Below are 21,166 nucleotides of genomic sequence, written 5' to 3'. Positions count from 1 at the left end.
TTTTTTTTTGCAAGGGGGGCGGTGGATGTCGGGCTTTCAATTAGATGTTTTTTGTGAAAAAACAAAACAAAACATTAATATTGAAAGCATAGCATTTCTATATATATGTCTCAAAACATATCTGGAGGAAATCTTAAATGAAAATCCTGTGTATCTGTTCAGAAAGTGCTGGATAAGGATCAAACATAATGAATAACGTGCGTAACGGACCTGTACTCTGTCTGTGTGACGTTCACGGAAGAGCCCAAGCTGCTCTCGCGTTACTTTGGTACATACGTGGGATTTTGGAAATCAAGGGTTGTGGCTGAGGGGTAAGTGAGCACAGAAACTGATAGCGAATGGGTACAAAGCGGTCGTAAAAGGTATAATTTCTGACACTGCGACAGACTTGTGCTTCGGTGCAGCCAAACGGCCTCGAAATAAACGCTGACATCTCCTCTGTTTACAGTGATATTTAGCTCCAAATATGGCGACGGTTGTATGTTAACGAAGCGCTCAGGCTGTTCCATGGAAGCGACTGGAACAGATAATGTCCCTCTGTAATAACGTTAAATGTTTTTGTGTGTCGACTTTTCATGTTGAGCATTTACATTTACAACAGATAAAGCGGTAGAAGTGTCAGCGGCGGATAGCTCAAGATGTCCTCCTCAGCCGCGCACCTAGACCAAAATAAATGGACCGACAGTTTGGCGTTTTGTGATGACACTGAGGTGTAAACAAGCAAAGCAGCCGCCCATCGTCGATATGCTTTGTCCAGATTTCTGTCTGTCCTCTCTCAGGACTTTGACCTTTACTGTGTCACTCCAACTGTCCAACTAGTCACACGTTATCCTGTAGCAGCTCTGTACATTTGCTGAAATGATAGAGCCACAGTGTTAATTCTTCAGCTTATTTAGAAACCGTTAACTCTTGGTAAGCACATCAGCGCACTGCTTTATGTCTGATGTTTAACTCCTGCTTGTGCTTTTTCCTCTTTTATTTCAGGGTGACATAACAGGAATTCCTTAATATGAGTGATGATAAACCTTTCCAATGCACTGCTCCTGGCTGTGGACAGGTAAGTCATCTTTGATATCACAAATGTCACTTTGTGCCACTGTTTCACGTGACCCTCTGTACAGACCTACATAAAGACACAAAGCATGTTGCATAGAGCTTCATTAGATTTTGCACAGAGACCCAGAAACCAATCAGTACGGTTACACTGGAATATTTCCTGGCCCAAGGTTTTCTGTGCATCACTGAGTTTGTGGTAATTGCCAAATATGTAAAACACAAATTAACTTGAACTAAAATAAAACAGGAGTCGGAGCTGGATTTCAAAACAGCACCCCCAGAAGATGAAACCGCAGATGTGTAACAATGCCAGACCCAGTTCATTTAGTACTGAGGTGGTGAAGATTACCAAACAAATTTTCAAGCAATCAGATGACCTAAAATAAACTGACATGCAGGGAACCTGGTGCTGGCTTCTGGGGCCTGTGGGGACGTCAGGGAGCTCTGAGGAAGTTGCTTGCTATGCCTGGTTAGGCAGGAGTTTCAATATACTGAGGTCATAAAACAAAGTACTTAACCCCTCAACTCTCCAAGATGCTTTAAAGAAAGGACAGAAGAAATAATCTATGTTAATTTCGCATGATTTACTATGTTAAACAAAGTATGTGTGTGTTGTATTTTTTTTTAAACTGATCTCAAAACAGTTGCACGCCCCAGAGTTTTCCCCACACTGCCAGAAAGGAAATTTTCGTATTATTCGGTCATGTTTCTTAATTTTTTTTGACCTAAAAGGCATCAGATTCAGAAATAGTGAGTCTTAAAAGTGCTGGTATCATCCTTGTGAGAAATTCGCTTTATATAAGTTTGAATTCTGAAGTATGAACTAAACTTCAGGTCTCCTGAATCCAAGAAAAAATGTCTCTCTATCTGATCTCTGTGTTCTCGATATAACAATAGAGCTGCAGCTGAAATTCTAAATTCATGAAGATTATAATGATCCGTTTTTGTTGAAACTGATTTAGAGAGGTGCATCTGGCATTCTATCTATATTCAGTAATATGTAAATGTAGATGAAATATTTGAACACCTGCAGCACACATTTATATTTAAAGCTTTTCATAAGGTGCGGCAACTGTTTCAATGCTTTGTCAGACAGCCACGATATTTAATAGAAGACATGATGTTTGTCAAAACTTCACCTGCTGAACTTTATTAAAAGCAGAAACTATCAAGAGATGCTCCAGACCTCATCCAAACAGATCCCGCCTCACTGTCCTCTGTTTTCTTTGTGGCCTTACATAGAGGTTTACTAATGAGGATCACTTGGCTGTCCACAAACACAAACATGAGATGACCCTGAAGTTTGGCCCAGCAAGGAATGACAGTGTCATCATTGCTGGTGAGTGCTCTTGAAGTTGAGATATTTGGATGTCATTGATGCTTTACATGAACTTGCACTGAGGTTTTCCTCCATCGCAGACCAAACCCCTACACCTACCCGCTTTTTGAAGAACTGTGAGGAGGTCGGACTCTTCAACGAACTAGCGAGTCCGTTCGACCACGACTTCAAAAAAGCAACTGAAGATGACATTAAAAAGGTTGTTCCTCTTATCAAACGTGTTGTCTGCAGATCATCTAACTTCTATTTACTGCACAGTGAGCATTCCTGTCTCTGCTCTGTCATATTGAGATGACTTATTCTCATTTTTCTGTAGTTACCATTGGATTTGTCCCCTCTTGCAACACCCATCATACGTAACAAAATTGAGGAGCCCACACCGTTGGATGCACATCGAGACAGCCCTCTGCCTCACCCCGAATCGACCACGAATGATGACAAGGTAAAGCCCTTGAATAAGCTGTTTCTGGTCTTTGTGCTAATCACAGAGAGTTTACAAGGATGTCATGAAGAGTGAATAAAAGGTCCTCCTTCTGTGATTGGCAGTTTACTCTGTAATTGCAGATCAGCTGGTATAAATATTAATTTGATAAATGATCAGATTATTTGCTTGTTTAACTCAACTTTCCATGATACTTGTGTCTCATTCTGGGAGAAATACTAACAGTACTGCACAAAATGATCTAAAGAAATTCAGAGGAGGTATGAGATGACTTATACTTAATACTTTCTATTTGTTTAGCTCTTTTATTCCTAGTATTGAGAAGGATATGCTGAGATATGGGCATCATCTTTTATCATAAGAAGTAATTTAAGAATCTGGTGTTTATTAAACACTTCCTGCCGCTAAGGTCTTGTATGATGTTTTCAGGACTTATCCTTGCAGCCAGCCTCACTGCCAACATCCACTATAGTCCATCCTGCATCCCTCCAAGTTCCCAATGTACTTCTAGCAACCTCAGAGGCTAATGTTGTAATACAGCAAGCTCTCCCATCACCAACATCTAGCTCTGTTATTACCCAAGTCCCATCCACTAATAGGCCTATAGTGTAAGTAACTCAAAACGTCCATTTTTAAAAATCTTAGTTTTATTAAGTCATCTTTTTTTTTTGTTTGTCCTTTTTTATATTTGTGCAGTTTTGTCTTGGAGAGCTCATGTTTCGTGAGGCATGTGCTTGTTTGTGTTTGATTTATTTGCACTCTGCAGGACCTTTTAATTTTTGACCTTCTAAGTCTCATCTTTCAGAACAACATCAGCTTGCTCAAATATGGACTTTAACAAAGATACAATAAGATATGATTATTGTTGTATTCAATGTCTACATCTTCTAACACAGAGGTGAAAATGTAAAACTCAATGGGAGTTCATACCTGCTCATGTTCTAGGTTTACAGAAATGTGAGTCAGTGGAAAAGTGTTGTGGGTGGGAGTACAGTAAAGCACTAGCTAGTCAGATTAATGTGTATACATGCAAATTATCCATTGATATCACCAGTTGCTTGTGAACTGGAGCCACAGCTACATCATCTGTCAAACCTTAGGTGAATTGGACTCGTTAAAGATCTGTCTGAACAGTTATGTTTGCACACGTACACACATTATGATATTATCATGGGTTGAGTGGAGTCTCCTTGGGCCCCTACCTCAACAGTTAAGATGGTTAGGTGATTTTTTTAATCCAGACTCCCTTAAATCAACAAAGCAATGATAAAAAAATGACCCTGGTTATAGGCAGTATAATTTCTTCTTGACCCTGTTTGTTAGTAAAATAACTGCATCAAATTGAAAGCATTCTTACAAAATACAATGAGGCAGGTTTAGATAGGAAAAATACGCTGTATTTAAATGAATGTCTGAAACCAGAGGTCCATATCTGGGCAAGACCGATGTCACTAATGGGGTCTAAAGTGGTGACAAAATATGTGTTCTCTTTATATTGCTTGAACCTGTTATACGACAGGTGCATTTTTAGTTGGATTTTGTTTTAGTTCTGCTTTCTTTCCATACGTTGTTGCCTGATTATGACATAGTGTTGGTACATCAGTAGCCACTCTTGTCTTTAATTTGTGACCGATTCTGTTTTGTGTGTTAGTCAAAAAGTTTCTCTGTTATTTTCCTCATTGAGGATTGTTTTCTCTCCCCCTTTCAGCCCAGTGTCTGGCACCTTCCCTGTGCTCTTACAGCTGCCTAACGGCCAGACCATGCCAGTTGCTATACCTGCATCTATTACAAGCTCCAGTGTACATATTCCGACTACAATCCCTGTGAGTGTTCTGCTGGTTACATCATGTTTATGTTGTGTTTCAGTGTGTTAGAGTTAAAGCACAATTTTGAAATCAGACTCCTGATAATTTGGTTTGGTTTGATGGCAAGACAGTCTCACCTCAGGGTCCATTTAGTAGCTGTTTCAGGGCTTTCTATCATGTTACATGACCTACAACAGAAGATGAAGTTGTCATTGAACTGTAGATGTTTACATGGACAGATTGTTTTGTCAGCTGCTGGTTACAAGGACAATAGCGAACCAGCTTATGAACCAAAGCATTTTTTTTCTCAAGCCGAGTAATTTTAGATTATTATTTTAGTCCAGCATGCAGAACAACAAAATCACTAGACTGTGTCAAATTACTTCATGCTTTGTTAAGCACAAGTTTACTGTTTGGTACACACATTTGAACTTGAAATGTTGTCCGGACAATTATTCACTTCAGTGAAATTGAAATCCTTCTATCGTGACATTCAGATGTATTAAAACCACATATATTCTTTGGACATTGAGAGTATTTACAGTGTTGGCATCTCAGATTTGGCAGTCAATACGGAGTTGTAGAGGTTGAGTGAAATAATGGACTTTAGAGTATAACTGTGTGTCACTATGGCAAAGACGAGGGATTTGGCCAAGGCACAGCAGGCTCCGGTCCAGGATACTTTGCTGCTATTTGTCCTTGTACAATTAGAATCAACGCTCTTGATCGGAGCAGATAGATGATACTACTTATGTGTTTTGCAAACCAATTATAACTGCAACCCATGGCAGTGTCTCACATAGAAACTGTGTTGTAAATGAAGGTCTTGCTGGTATATTTTTGAACTCCCCCATGTGGAAGCTTGTTTTGTTGTTCACTGTAGTCCTGATTGTCTGTGTGGAACGCTGAGCAGCAGATGATTATCTCCTGATAGCGACACAGCGGGGAAAAAACTTCTATCTTCCCAGTCTGTGGGGACTGGGAAAGCCGCTGACAAGTAAAGGAGGGCAAAAGTAGATGGAGAACATGAGCCACCAGTGGGCCTCCTTTCACTCCATCACCCCCCACCCCCACCCCCCCGCCTCGCCTCTTTCTCTCCCTCTCCAGCTCTCCCCACCTCCCTCTGTCTCATTGTCAGCGGCTGTGAGAGGAGGCCAGGCTCTGGCCTCCCGACTCGTGTCTCTCCATCCTCTCTTCAGCTTCCCTGTCCATATGCTCTCACGCAGGCAGGCAGAGGTTCATTAGCGTTCACACTGCATCTCCATGTGGCGCTGCCTCCACAAAATAACAGGCCATCCAACGTAATGAGGCTGAGATATGAGGAAACTGTGTGAGCCTGCAGTCGCTGTGCGTGTGTGTGTGTGTTTCTGTTGTTGGGGGAGCGCTGCCTGCCTTTTTGCTGCAGAAGACTAATTTTCTCTGTGCTGATCTGTCTCTGTGTCTCTGCCGTCAGCTTGTCAGACCTGTCACCGTAGTGCCTAATGTCCCCGGGATCCCAGGACCTCCCTCGCCACAGCCGCAGCCCGTCCAATCAGAAGCAAAGCTGGTATTAATTATATGTTCTTTTACATCAAATGTTATTTCCATTTTGTGTCTGTTATTTCCCATCTGAGAGAGGCAATAACAGACAGAGTAATGAGTGAGCTTCCGTCAGCGAGCAGTTGCTTTCTGGGACCAGATGAGGGTGCTAGTGAAGTACTCCAAAAACTGTGGCGATAGCGTGTTAATGAGTATCTTCCTTTCATCAGTGGACTTTCCATCTGGTTTGTACGTATCTCATATCTAATAAGGCTGTATCATTACCACAGCAGCCCAGGTTCGATTCCAACCTGGAGCCCTTTGTTGCACATCATCCACCGTGTTCTCTCTCCAGCTGCACTGTTACGGCAAAAAAGAAAGGAAAAATCTTTAAAAAAAAAAAAAGATGACTCTTTACTGATTGATAGAGCTGCAATGATTAGTTGATGATCCAATTGACAGAAAATTAATTGAACATTTTCTGCTTCAACGATAATAATAATAATGATAATAATGCTAGTTGTATTTATATTGCATGTTAGCATGCAAAGATGCAGCCCAAAGTGCTTAACAAAACAATTTTAAGCCAAAAATGAAAAACATAAACAATACATAAACAATACAAATAAAAGCAGTGTAAGGGTTCGTGGGTTGAAGCCATACTGATTCAGAATAACTGAGCTACTAAAAGAAAACAGAAATATTGTAAATATTTCTCTGTGCTGAGAAGCCAGTCATCGTGTCATAGTCCTCTCCTCCTGTATAGAAGAAGTGATAGTTGAAGGGCAGGGATATGAAGTGTTGTGTGGGAGATCAGTGGCAATGTGATGAAGCACGGATCACAGAACCTGTAAGTGTTCGCAGCATGCTCCGGCTGTGGAAATTAACAGATAAACTGCGCGTGTGTGTGTGAAAGAGAGAGTGTGTGTGTGTGTGTGTGTGTGGAGGGAGGGAAGGATTGATCCTGACTGCCGAGGACGAAGGGGAGGGGAGGGGGTTGTCGGGGATCATGGGGTACGGAGATGACAAACGCGGAGACAGCGTTGTGCTCAGCACGCCGTCACCGGGGCCAACTAGAGGGGGGCTACCAGCGAAAGCCAGCTGGGGGCATCCTGGCACACGCTCAGCGAGGCACATTAAGTCGGCCTCACCCTGCATGGAACCTTTTGTTCAGCAGAATCCTGCCTGACCTGCATACCCCCTCTTACTCCCGGCACCTCCCACTGCACTCAGCTCATCAGCAAACACCTAATGAGCCCGCGTCAAGAAAACAGACCCCCGCTCAACCTGCCTGCTCCCCGCCCCCACCCGGCTCTCAGGGGGCGCAGAGACGGCACTTTACAAGGACTGATGATGCTGCAAAGACCACAATAATGATAATTAACTTGCTGAATTTAGAAGATTATGCTGTTAATTAGTTGCAAAATAAAGATAAGTAATATAGTAGCAGATGGTTGAATAACACCCATGAGATGGAGGGTTATTACACTGATGAGGTTTCCATGGCAGAGATGAAATATGAATCTGACTGGCTTTTCCCTCTTTCTATGGGCCATTCCAAGAGAATAATATCTTGTTTCTGCCAGAAGAGCTTCTGGAAGGGTATTACACGATAAACTAATTTGGTAGATAGATTGGTCTGGCAAAGGTAGTTGTTAGAATGATGTGGTCCTCTGTTTCCCATGTAAATGTATTCCCTCTCACTTTGTTATTGCTTCGAAAGGCTCATTCACTTTCACCTTGTTTGTTTGGTGTTTGATACGAGAGGAATTGGCCTGTGAATCATGGACACCACTCAGCAGAGGAATAGTTTCTGTGAATGGGCCATGTTTGTGTGTGTCATATGCTGTCTTAGTCACTGTTCAAAAAAGAACATTTTTTGATAGTTTGGGCCACATTATGTGTCAGGGATGTCCATCAGTTTCTTTAGTATTTTGGATCTTCATCTTAGTTTCAAGAAGTCCTTGTAGAAGGAGGCTGTTTGACATGGTAACCATCACTGATAATAATATGGGTTGTGATACTTCTCTCTAATTCATCTCAAATGTGTTTTTTTTTTATTAATTATTGAATTACACAGAATAAAATAGCAAATGGTCTGCTGTCAACATGACCTCCTTTTTACCATGTTTACATAATGAATGTAGTTTTCCTCTCACAACAAACATTTCTTTACATGAACATTTCATGACTTTTCCCTGTGTGAATTCTCTTCCCAGAAACTGAAAGCCACGTTAAACCAGCAGCTTCCTCAGGTAACCAACGGAGATGGTGGTGAAGTCCAGAGCAGTGCTGTAACCCACACCGCTGCTCCCACTTCTCCTGCTCCTGCTCCGACCCCGACTCCAGCCCCGGCCGCGGTCCTAACTCCTGCTCCCACTCCTCATCTGCCCCCAACTGAGGAACCCTCTCCTCATTCCCTTCAGCAGCCAGCCACCTCCACCACAGAGACACCTGTAAGTAGTCACAACTCCAGAGTAGGAACCGGATTCTACTCACTGCAAAGACTGTCTGAGCATAGTTCCAGAGAAGAGACCTCTTTGTTTTTGTCTGTGGTTGTTTGCAGAATAATAATCCAGTTTGTTCCTTATCAGACCATGTTATCATTTACTGGTTTGTCATTCAGTTGAAATAGGGTTCTTTATGAAGCATAATATGGCACTTGTTTAATCTAGAGCTGCAACATTTCATTGATTCATTTTGTTCTGACCATGTTGTTGTTTTGTATTATTATTATCGTTCAGGCTTCCCCAGCGCCCCCTGCACAGAACCCTCCGAGCACCGGCGGTCGGCGGCGCAGAACCACAAGTGAAGACCCTGATGAGAAGCGGCGCAAGTTCCTGGAGCGTAACAGGGCTGCAGCCTCTCGCTGTAGGCAGAAGAGGAAAGTGTGGGTCCAGTCTCTGGAGAAGAAGGCTGAGGACCTCAGCTCCCTGAACGGACAACTACAGGTGCTCCTTCCCTCTTCCCCATCAGAAACCGCACGTTACAACACCTACTTCATCCGTCTTTGTTGTCGTGCTCTTAAGCATCTGTTCGTGTGTGTGCATGCCTGTGTCTGTTTATCATCGCGTGCTGTTAGTGTAAGCGTCTGTACACAGACTTTTCCCTTCTGTGGTGATGAAGTCATTAAAGCCGATTAAGAAGAGCTACCGTGTGACAGCAGCGGTGTGTGAGCCCTTTACATCGATATGTCCCTGTCAATAAAGATGTATCCTCCAGATGTCAGCCGCGCACAAGCGTGTCTTCGCTTCTGTCTCAGCAGTTTACTGAATGGCCTCAAAAATCTCTTAGGGAAAGGTGTCTTTTTGAACCTTCATTTTGCTGGAAGCAATTAGGATCTGATGCTGACAAGTTCGAAACAGTTCATGTATCTGCTGTCTCTGTTGATAAGTGTGAGCCGGGGGTGCAGCACATCGGTGTTCCAGACAATTAAATGAGATGTGGTGTTTATTTGCTCACTGTCGTATTTTTCTGTGAAAGCAGAGTAAGATGTGGAGGGTGGAGGAGGGGACAGACAGCGTTGGGAAAGAAAATGGGTTCACGTTGTTAATATTTCGTTCAAAGACAAGTTATCACCACCTGTCACGGGTGCACTTGCTGAGATTTTATATAAATATAGGTAAACGAAAAGAGAGAGGATAGGTGTGTGAACGGGGTTATTAACAGATCGCATCGCTGTTAACTACAAAGAAGGGAACAACATGTGGCAGAGAGTAAAAGGGCGCTTTTATATGAAGGCATTAATCAGCAGTGCAGTTTTTGTTAAAACCCCCATGCTGACATAGCCCAGCTGATCAGTGAAACTGCCTCTAATGATGCACAATTATTTTAACATCATCCTTAACTGGCTTTTTAATGAGGTGTCAGACCAGGCAGCTCACAGGGCTCCCAGCATCACCCAAGGCCCCATTTACTCAGTTTCCATTAATTCACAAAGTTAGAAACAAGTTTAACTCTCAAAAGTCCAGTTTAGTCCGGTGTGAAATTCAAGGTGTGACGTAGTTTGACGTTGCTGTAGCTGGAGCATCTGTGCCAGTATTACTGTCATTGGTTTCACTGCGTCTTCTGGCTAAATGCGTCTGTAAAAACAAGATAATCGAGATTAAGCATGAAAGCGAATGTCACGCGTTCTGATGCTCTCATTTTGTCTTGTGCTATAAATCCAGCACACCCCATTCCTCCGCGGTGGTGAGCTTCCCCTCCCTCAAAGCCCAGACTCCCTCTCAGCCAGGCTGTGCCATGTTTAGTTCAGGTCACTGCAGTCAAGTGAGCTATCATTTGGGAAAACCCGGTCAAGCCTGTGCTGCTTGGATTTTAGTGCACGTCTGTTAGTACCGGTGCTTAGAGTGGCCAAAAAGGATGAGTCACATTTCAGCAATCCTTTCTCACAGTTTATCTCACAATATATCATATTAAGACAATAATTTCTTTTGTTGAATTATATTTAAAGTTCAAGGAAATCCACTATTAAAAAATATATTTTTTTAAATTCAATAAAAGATGTTTCACAATCAGTGAGTCATGTGAAATAATCTTGACCTCAGTATTGACCAAAATATCAGTATTATGATTTTTTGCCATAATTGAGCAACCCTGCATGTCTGACTGTCTGTGTTTCATGGCTCCCTGTGGCGGAGTGGAGGCAGAGTTGTGAGCGCCGTGTTTATATTGGCTGTAACTGGCAGCAGTCATGGTGGAAGCGCAGTGAATATGGCTACATTGGCTGCATGTGATGCATACGCTCCTTCCAGCTGTGTTTAAATCTGTCTTACAATAGCTCAGCCCTGCCAACACCAGCAAGACTAAACAGATGGAATCAAATAAATTGGCTGCTTTTAGGCTAATAGATTAAGCCTCCCATAGTCCTTTAAAGGAGAAGGGAAGGAGCTTAAATCTGCCACTGGGTGTTCCGCGGGCCCCTGGCCGCTCTAAATCCAGTTAAAGTCACCTTCAGCGTAATGTGGCTCCCTTTTACGACATGCAGAAATCCTCAGCTCCCCTGGGAGCTGTAACGACACAAGAGTGTAAATCTCGACAGCATCTACAAAGTTGCACTGACAATCCGAACAGCTCACCTCTGACAAATGTTCTGGTTGGCAGTCAGTGAAGGCCCATAATTATTGTGCAGGAAAAACATAAATGAAGAAGTGCATCATACTTTATTCTGAATTCATTCTCTATGTGGTTACCTTTCCTTAATATGCAGCACTGTAGTGGTCATGTACTGACTGTACAAAGGAGGTCCGGACGGTTTGATCCTGTGATCCCATTAATAATTGCCATTAAAATCCCATGGTTATTAAAGACACAGCAATTCATGTAACGAAGGCACAAAGGCACATTCAAGCTGCGGTTTGGTGTATGTTCTGCACTGAACAGTCACTGTATATTTGCAGGTTTGGGGAGGGTGTATTTTTACTTGCTAATTTGTGCATAATAGACTGTATAAAACATGGCTGTAGTCTCTGTGACGTCACCCATAAGTTTCTGAAAAGCCATTGTGAAGCTCAGTGATAGCAGCTACGGCCGGCGCCGCCTAAGATGTGGAGCGTGGGTGCTGAAACCTAGTGGCTAACTGTCACTCAGAGCAGCCATGCCCATAATTGTGCATAAGCCTTAATATAATTTAAACAAGTGAGTTCATCCCTGTACACTTGTCATGAATGGGGAATTGATCTACACAGACCAAAAGGTTTTCCTGGACCAGGCTGTAAGCATGTTTCTTTCTGCTGTAAAGTTGGCCATTTTCATATCCAGCCAGAACTGCAGTTTTTGGCACTTCCACGCTTCATTTCTCAGACCTGGAGGTTGCTCTTCTGTGCTAATATGTGGTTTGGGCTTCTGCTCTGAGTTAACTCTTAGTCTAGCTGCCATTTCTGGGTTCAGACTAGAGCTAGTGGATAAGCTGTTTTCTTTTTACAGATATATTAGTATCAACCTGAATGTGGGTCAAAGAGTACAAGAACTACTGAAATGCTAAATGTATTTTAGGATCATGGAGAAACTGTGTCATCATTACATAGTATGTCCACCAGAGAGCGCTAAGAAGAAAGCCTCAGTCATATTTTAATGAACCGAAATCTGACCTTTGAACTGTATGTCGTCTGTTTGTCTTCGTGTTATGATCTGACATAGTGCATCCTCCAGAGTGACCATTTTATTGAGTGCTGTTGTGTCTTCTCTCTCTCCCAAAGAGTGAAGTCACCCTGCTGCGAAACGAAGTGGCTCAGCTGAAGCAGCTTCTTCTGGCTCATAAAGATTGCCCTGTAACCGCCATGCAGAAGAAATCCGGCTATCACAGTGAGTAATGCTCCATTATTCTCAGCCCGAGGCTTCCAGTGAAACGCTTCGAAAACGAGCCGCAGCTAACCACTAGAAGGACGTGTCTTACTGAAAGCCAAGCAGAAAGAGCCATCGGCACGTAGCATCCCTTTTTAAGACGAATCAAAACAAAAAGCATTCAAACTTTGCACAAGTTTGGATATTTATGGGCAGTGGTGTTTCAGACAAATTCCCACTGGCGGCATTGTCCGAGTCCTTTCAAGGGGCCACAGGTGGTATCCACCAGAAAGTTGTTTTCTCCTCATTTGTCTGAAGAGGAATGAAGCTAAATATCTGCAGGAAGTGTGTTCAGAAATCAAACGCTCGTGTTGTCAAGACATGGATAAGAAAGCGTGAGCTCTCTTTTTGTAACACCTAAGTAGGGTAATTAAAATCATCAATCCATCACGATCATCTTTATGAATATTTGACTACGGGGGAAGTTTCTGCCGTTTGCAGCCTCTTCATTTAAATTTCCCGTCGTCAGCTTGCACGCCGTCGTCTCCGTGCCAAGTTCTTGTTCGTTACTTGGTCTCATTTAGAATTATATCGCCAATATTTCTTCGTTTCCCGAGACTGGGGCACCGTCATTCTGACCCTCTGGTCATAACTCACCTTCCCTCACAGATGAGCCGGTGTGCACCGAGAACAAGCGCGCTCCGAGCCACTTCTCCACTGTGCTCTAAATGCCTCTGCTGACTTGTATTGACAATGATTGCCTCTGAAATGAGTCCATTAAAGCAGCAAGCTTGACAAGACTGCAGAGCATTCTCGTTGTGGGGTGTCCAGCGAGCTAGGCTGTTCATTATGCATCCCTTATTGCTAACCGTCCCACTGACACACGTCATATGTATTATGGGACTGATGGTTTCCAGGCTAGAGTGGGCTGTCACAGCCAGGTCTCATTTGGTATCGTCTGGATATTTTTTATTTTTTTTTAGATGATCCACAGATGAATTGGGTCATCTTTCTCTTGCATTTGCTGAGGATGTCTGTCCTGTGTTTCTAGACCTTTCTGAAGGATGGCATTTGGACCACTTTCTACCCTGTTTGGGAAAATATAACCTCATCCACACACCCCAGTTCATCAGTTTGGCTCATGATGACAGTCGGGGTAGATTTGAGACAAGCCAAGAGGGGAAACAAACTAACATGAGAGTGAAAATAAATGTCTGGTAGAGCAGCAGCATGAAATAATCCAGTGCTTCCCAATCCTGCCTCCCTACAGCCCTGTCAGTTAGGCTCAAGTACCCCTTCATCAACACCACCCATCATGGTCCAAATGTGTTTGTTTGGCTTGAGTTTAAACTGGATGTTGTTTACCGCTGTTGATTTTCTGAAAGTGGATATTGATCCAACATTTATTTCACACAATACATGAAAGGAATTTATCAATTACTTTTAGCTATTTCAGCCATTTAGCCTTTAATCTTTAGTATTTCAGCTTTTTATCCATTGCCTCTGGCTATATCTTTCAAGTTTCATCCACTGCTTTAAGATTTATCACTATTTAAAGTAGTGAAACAGTGAGCTAAAACTGGCTAACTCAGTATTTTAAATGAAATTGTAATTTCTGTTTTTCATATTAGTTTAGCTACTCCACAGTCTTTCCACACAGCCCCTGGCAACTGCATACTGTAAGTACACCCTGGAGCAAGAGTACCCCTGGTTGGGAATCACTGAAATAATCTATTTTGCTTAATTAGTAAAGCATGTTATTTAAATCTGACTGATCTGTGCCCCTCACTCATGTGAAGGCCTCATCAAGCCCCCCATTTTCTCAGTGTTACACATCCCGTAAGGCTGCACTGCCCTGCAGACCTGGTAATATCCTTCATCGTCCTGCTCAGGCGTAGCAATGGCAGGTGGGGGGGAAATTACCCAGACTACCCTACAAACAAGCCAGGACACGCTTTCTCTTGGCACACCAAGCTGTCCATCTGCTTACAGTGAACTGCACTTCAGAAATCAGGAGAGCAGAAAGACGCTCTGGCCGTCCGGGGAACCAGAATTTTCCGAGTATTATGATATATCAGCTCGCCACCCCTTAATGTCGTTAGGAGTAATAATGCTCACTTGAACATAGAACAAAACCACCAAGCTGATTTATTCTGAGGTTGACCTTCTGCATAGTAAAACAGCAAGGGAGTTTATAGCACTTTGACATTCACTTGCACTAAATCACACGGTCAAAGTCCAGTCAGGAAGGCGGATGAAGCCTCTAATGTGAAGACATTTGTGTTGTGCTTTAATTGCTTCTTCTTGTTATGGAATCTGCATTTTACATCCTCAAATACGAAACCCAGTCATTAATTACAGCGTGCCATAACAAGTGACTTCATATCATTAACAATATTAATTATCACCGTGCTCCTTATTCCTTTACGAAACAGAGCATGAGAGTAGAGTCTTTTTTTTTTCCATCAGGATCCAATTAATTCAATGCAACTGCCTAACAGCTGGTGGCATTTCGACTCCAAGTCTTCCCTACTCTCCAGTGTGAGCATCATTAAAATCAGGTGCTGTAATCATCTGTCGCTGCAGTAGTTGGCAAGGTAACAAAAAACAAATGAGAATGCAGTTAGGGGTGGGAAACACTGCCACATGCCCCAGAATGTAATGTACCCTTATGATGTGGGTTTAAATTGACATTGGAGCTTTAATTAAAGGAAGGGGTGCAGAAGTAGCATTATGGGGATTAATGAAACAGTTTGCATACGCCACATGCAAATAGCTGTTTTACATCTGATTAGGAGTACGTGACAAAGCTTTCCCAAGCCTGTCTGGATCATATCAGGTAAAGGCTAATAATTAAAATGGCGGTGTAAGAACGCTCTAGCGGCACGAGCTTCTTCAGTGGTTTATTCTCTAATCTTTCCCAAAATAGTCTCCGACAAAGACGAGAGCTGCGAGGAGATGTCCGTCCCCAGCAGCCCCCAGAACGAGGCCATCCAGCACAGCTCCGTCAGCACCTCCAACGGGGTCAGCTCCTCCTCCGCGACCCCGGCCGCCTCCGCCCCGTCCAGCGCCGCCACCACCACATCAAACCAGAGCACAGAGGAGAGCCAGCCGCGGAGGGGCGCCACCCCGTCTCAGCCTTCAGGGAGCTGATCCCAAACTGTGCCCGAGCGTCAACACTGGAGCGCCGTCGCCTCCTCAGTCTGCCTGACACGCAGAGGAAAGGGACCGTCTCTCCGCTTCAGTCTGGGCCGCACTGTTTTTAATTTATTCTCCGTTGGTTTGTTTACGTTTGGTCCATTTTTTGTTCTCTGTCAACGCTTTTGAAAATGCAAACGTTTTCTCTGGAATCGATGAAGACAAAAGAACAGGCACTTTAGGTGTACGATGTAAAACACGTGGTTCTAAACTGTTTTTGTATTTGTGTGACTTATTTATTAATCTTCTATATTTTTTTATTTGAACGCGAGCAGCCTGGAGGGTGAAGTGAATTGTTAGAGACCATACCAAAGTGTGTTGTGGCTCATTTCTAATTAGTTTGCTTGTTTGTTTTCACGTCTTTTATAAGCACTATCTTTACAGTGAAGTTACATAAAGAGCAGTCACTTTTTTCCTTTGCTTTTTCTATTTTGCACATTGAATATAGTGTTGGCGTGAAGCTCTTTGGAGAGATGACGGGTTTACCTTTTTAGAGTGTTGGCAGTCCACACGTTAAGTACTGGCAGCTTTTTAGAAGTAGATTTGAATACTGTCACACTACACAAATGTAAATGGCTGAAGCAGATTTTGAATTTGGCCACTTTTCTGTGAGATCAGCCGTAGTCGCATCGTGCAGTTTGAATGTTTGTAATAATAATAAAAAAAAAAACAAGTCTTAAGGAGGTGAGCTGATTAGAAATGTGTGTTATTTCATTAACATTCCATCTGTAGTCTGATTGTTCCTGAAGCAGTGATTGTAGGATTGCAGTACTTTTTTCCATTACTCAATCATGGTGACGTCGACTCAGTGCCATTAATGTTTTTGTAGAAATCACTTCTGTACATTTTCAATGCAGATTAGCTTGAGATGATCGCTGTTCTCTCCACATTAAAGGATCTCATGAACATAGTTTCTCAGTAAGGAAATATCTTGCTTTGTATACTGTCTTTGCTTTCTAAGTGACCGTTTATGGCTCCAGTGTCTAATGCAGAACACTTAAGGACATGATGCTGTTTTCATGATTGCAGTTCTAGATGACGTTTTTAGACAACATTGTAAATAACATCAATGATACATTCTATGTGATCTTCTAGGTGTTATGTACCTTTTTTATAGAATAGTCTGGAGTCAGTAGCTGAGCCCTGTTGATCACATTAACTCTTGTTAGCGGTTCGAAACTGATCGTAACAGTGTTCCAGTCATTAGGATAGGCCGCTGTCTGACTCGATACCCTGTCGTGTAAATTCAAAGCATTCAGATGTGAACTGGAATCACATCATGTATATTAGAGTTACACTACTACTGCTTGTACGAATTGTGAGCATTTCATCATTGAAATAATAGTAGGAAGCAAATCACACCATGAAGTCAATTTGCCTTTTCTCTTAGTCTCTGTACTGGCTTACTACTGTGTAGTTTTACAAGAAGCTAAAACATTGTTTTCTTAAGGTATGATTTTTTTTGTAAATTTTACTGTTATGTGCTATCTGCATGAGATAACGATTCTCTGCGAGAATTTAACTGTTTATTCAATAATGTCTCAGTCAGATAAATATCATTAAACAAGTTGTTTCAACTTGAGTTGTGGTTCTAAGTTTATGGAAGCTTTGGTTATTTGTTCTACCTGAGCTTTACAGCTAAAAAAAAAAAAAGGGGGTGTGAAACTGTGTTCAAAGTGAACTTGTAACTTGTGAAAGTTCTGTATAAAATTTGAATTGATAAGTTGTTGTAATAAACCTTTTAATATCTCTTTAAACTCCAGCTTTGCTTCCATTTAATCCTCCAGTCTGACTTCACCAGAATGAACAATAGATGATCTTTTGGACTGTTTGTTGGACAAAAGATGCAGTTTAGAAATGTCACTTTGGAATCTGGGAAATGGCGAATTGTTAGTTGCAGCCCTCATATGAATGAGGAACAGACTCTGTCCACACACATGCTTTATTTAGCTTTATTGAAGCTTTCAAAAGAAACATTTCAGCTGAAGCTACTGAATATTGATCTGAGGCGCTGAGGACATGCTGTGAGACTGCAGCTGGGGCACAAAAATATTTCCTGTGGTGTATTCTGCCACCTTGTGGAAGGAAGAGTTGACCATATTTTTGATGAAATGCCAGTCAGTGTCTTACAGAACAGAGGTACTGACTGTCTGTACATCTCCCAATAATTTTCCCACAGTGATTTTTTTCTCATATTTTTCCCTCTGACAGAGTTTGTTTGTGTCCACAGCGGCAGATTTAGAGGTCCTGCATTCAAAAGTTTATTTAAAAGTACAGAAATATTATCAGCACAGTGTACTGTGTATTGACTTTTGATTCACTTTGTTCATGATGCAGCTAATTGTAACCACTTTATGTACTATTGGACAGTTCAGCTGTGAGGTACCTGTACTTCACTTGAATAATTTCATGTAATAATACTTTAAATTTCATCTCCACTGCATATTCAGACTGATGTTGTGAATTGAAAATACATGACCAACTGATGAAATCTGATGTGTTGTTATAGTACAGTGCATAAATCAGCAACAGCAAACTTATTCTAAACTAAGTCTCAGTTTTTTTCAAATCAGGCCTTAAACGCTTTTTTGTTTTTTCCCCACCTTTGCTACATGAAGTTTGGTATTATCAGTTTTTCTCTTGCAATGCTCCACGTACAATGGCAATGCAATTTTTCATTAGTATTTCTATCTTCTATCTTTAACTTTTTAAATCATGTATGTGTGTCATTTTGACTTGTGTATCTTTCATATCTTGTCTTCAGGTCTTTTTATGCCTTAATTGCACTTATGTAAATGCCTCGCTGTTGAAAGGCACTATACAACTAAACTTGCCTTACTGAGCCAACACTGAGCTGCCACTTGTCTTTCAGCGTACTGTACACAAAATGGCTGAAATCGAGTAACCCAGGCGATGCTGATGCAGCCAGAATATAAACAGGCTCCACAACTACTGCAGCAAGAAACAGGTAGGCAACCACTACTACTTCTGCTACCACTACAACTACAGCTATTACTACTACATATGCTGGCAAAAGTCTCTAAAAGACTCGAAAGACAGTGGGGTCAGATGAAAGTACCATTATTATTATTAAATGTTCTTACATCCACTGCAACCTGCATCCATTCCACATTATTCTCAAGTTAGAGTCCCATGTAAGTAAATAAATATCATTTATCTATAAAGTGCCTTTCAAAACCAGAGTTACAAGGTGCTGCACAATTCAAACATTAAGGGAGAAACAGTTAGTTAAAACAGGAAAAAGCAACATAAAAAAACAATTAAAAAACTGCACAGAAAGGAAAGCACAGAGGAGTTACAGTGTACAGGCTGAGCTCAGGATGAGCTGCGCGAGTACAATCTGAGCATTTCTCAGATAAATCGACCAGCACCGGCTCTGAGTGTCCAGCAGGTGGAGTTCCATCCAAACCGACGTCCCAAACAGAAGCGACTGACTCCCTGCATGTATCTACCTCTCATGGTAACACCATCCAGATTACTGTAAAGAGGGCTCACAAAGACATAGCACTCCATTCAAGACACAAACAAGCTTCTCAAACTGAAGACTTACTCAATAAATAAATAAATAAACACAAAGGGGGCTCAGTTTTGTAATAATTCACCTTATATGTAAGTTATATAATAACTTAGAATTTCAATTTGAGAGACATTTTCTCTAAGATATCACGATCATCACGTGAAGTCAATGATCTCTCCTCTGTCATTGTCATGTGTCTTTTATGTTTTGCACAGACGAAATTTGCCTGCCAACACGCAGACGCTCCCTAACACTGTTTAACTAGGGCAGCCTTGATTAGCTGCTGATCACAGAGGGGAGAATTGTAAATGTTACTATGTAGGTCACAGCATTCGCGAATAACAACACTTTTGGCTTTATGCTGCACATTTAGAAAGCTGGAAGCGAGTGACGCTACAATGGGGCTCTGCATCTTTGAAGTTAAATCAAAGGGGGAGAGGAAAGAAGCGGAGCATCACAGCGATATTCCTCTATTCTTTCTCACCTCCACATGCAGACTATTAATTTTGATTGTTTGATTAATTAAATTCCCCCTGGCAAACAGCTCTGCGTTATTCATTATTCACTCCATAATGATTTCAATGTTAATTTGATGAGGTTTCCATTAATGAATGCATGCCGTTTAGAGGTATCACCATGTTCTGACTGCTGTGGCAGGAAGACAAGTTTCCACTAAGACCGCAGAGTCCTTTGTGGTGAATGTGATCTGCACATTGTTTATGAAGAAGTACAAGTATATGAGCCAGACTTGTGGACGTGGAGCCATCACATACGGCAGAGCCTAAGTGGCAACAGAAATAAAGATGGCCAGCGTACAAGCTGGGAGTCTCTCTGTTTCGCCCTCTCGATAAATGAGCAGGATAATAATGTGGAGCTGATCTGCTGACAGGCAGGCTGCTCCAGCTGTTCCCATAATTCGACAGGTATTACGTTTTGGCCCTTAGCAGTCTGCCTCAGCAGACTGGCACTTAATTAGGCAAGGATTAAGGCCAAACAGCCTCGTTTACGTGAATTGTATCATAAATACAAACTGGCTACCCTTTTTCCTTCTGGGAGCATCGGGGGTAAATTTTAAAAACGCCTAGGTCTGCTGAAACAAGATGCTCCAGGCCTCAGACTCCAGATTTCTTAACAATGAATGCTCTCTCCCCCTGCTGAGAGGTGCTGTTTTTGAGCACACGCTTTAACCCCTCAAATCCAGGGAGACAGAGATGAAACAGCTTGATTTACATTTAATTCAGATTATGTAAATATACTGGTTGTGGCCCAAACCAAACATGGGACACAATGCAAGCTGCCTGCAGCACCCAGCAAAGACGGCCTCTATTGTTATTCAAATTTAAGGAATGAAATATTTCTTTTATACATGGTCTGGGCATTTAATTGAACTCTTGATGAGATATAATATGTTTCTTCTACAAATACTGATAACCATTCATTATTTTCACTTGGCAGCCTCCACATACTATCATACTGAGTCTGTCTGCATTTGCTCTCGATTGGAGGGCGACTGCATGGCATCTGGCTCTGCCACCAGGGATGTGCATCTATTTAATAGTATTATAGGGGTGTATCAGCTCAGCTATCGCAGAGTGCACTGCACGGGTGGAAGCAAATCCCCAGTGGGTATGTGCACGTGAATCAAGTAAGCTCGACTCTGCCAATCCCTCCCCTGGGCACCGGCGCTCTCCCGTGCGTCTGGAGGCCGAGTCGTCTCCTCCATTAGTCTCTGCTGACATTAGCATGCATGAAGGTCTCCTCGTGGCAGGAGGTCTGTCACTGTACGAGCTGGTCTTACTCTATTTTCCCATATCAAGTTGCTTATTTTGTTATCAATATTTCACGGTGGTCCGCTCTACTCTCTATGCTGACATGGACAGATCAAAGAAGGGGCTCCTGGACTCAGACATAGCCCCCCACCCCTCTGACACAGACATAAGACACCCAGACTGAAACAGAAATAGAAATTCATCATTTTGAATTGTTTG

General features: G+C 42.2%; 1 protein-coding gene across 2 annotated transcripts; it reads left to right on the top strand.

The window, feature by feature from the left end:
- Positions 1 to 233: 233 nt before the first annotated feature.
- On the top strand, positions 234 to 17,402 carry atf2 (activating transcription factor 2). Of its 2 annotated transcripts, none has more exons than XM_076747127.1 (12): positions 234 to 311; positions 985 to 1,057; positions 2,299 to 2,395; positions 2,476 to 2,594; positions 2,712 to 2,837; positions 3,267 to 3,445; positions 4,546 to 4,660; positions 6,096 to 6,188; positions 8,380 to 8,616; positions 8,905 to 9,111; positions 12,358 to 12,463; positions 15,372 to 17,402. In XM_076747127.1, exons 2-12 carry the CDS (start codon positions 1,010 to 1,012, stop codon positions 15,593 to 15,595), a joined length of 1,551 nt encoding a protein of 516 aa, XP_076603242.1. In that variant the 5' UTR covers positions 234 to 311; positions 985 to 1,009; the 3' UTR covers positions 15,596 to 17,402. The 2 variants fall into 2 exon arrangements, with proteins under 2 accessions (XP_076603242.1, XP_076603244.1); XM_076747129.1 differs by lacking the exon at positions 234 to 311 and adding an exon at positions 536 to 554.
- The last annotated feature ends 3,764 nt before the right edge of the window (positions 17,403 to 21,166 follow it).

Source organism: Chaetodon auriga, chromosome 13 (genome assembly GCF_051107435.1).
Source record: "Chaetodon auriga isolate fChaAug3 chromosome 13, fChaAug3.hap1, whole genome shotgun sequence".
NCBI classification, from domain to species: domain Eukaryota; kingdom Metazoa; phylum Chordata; class Actinopteri; order Chaetodontiformes; family Chaetodontidae; genus Chaetodon; species Chaetodon auriga.
The sequence above is the reverse complement of the archived record's forward strand: the minus strand, read 5'-3'. Positions and strand labels throughout refer to the sequence as shown.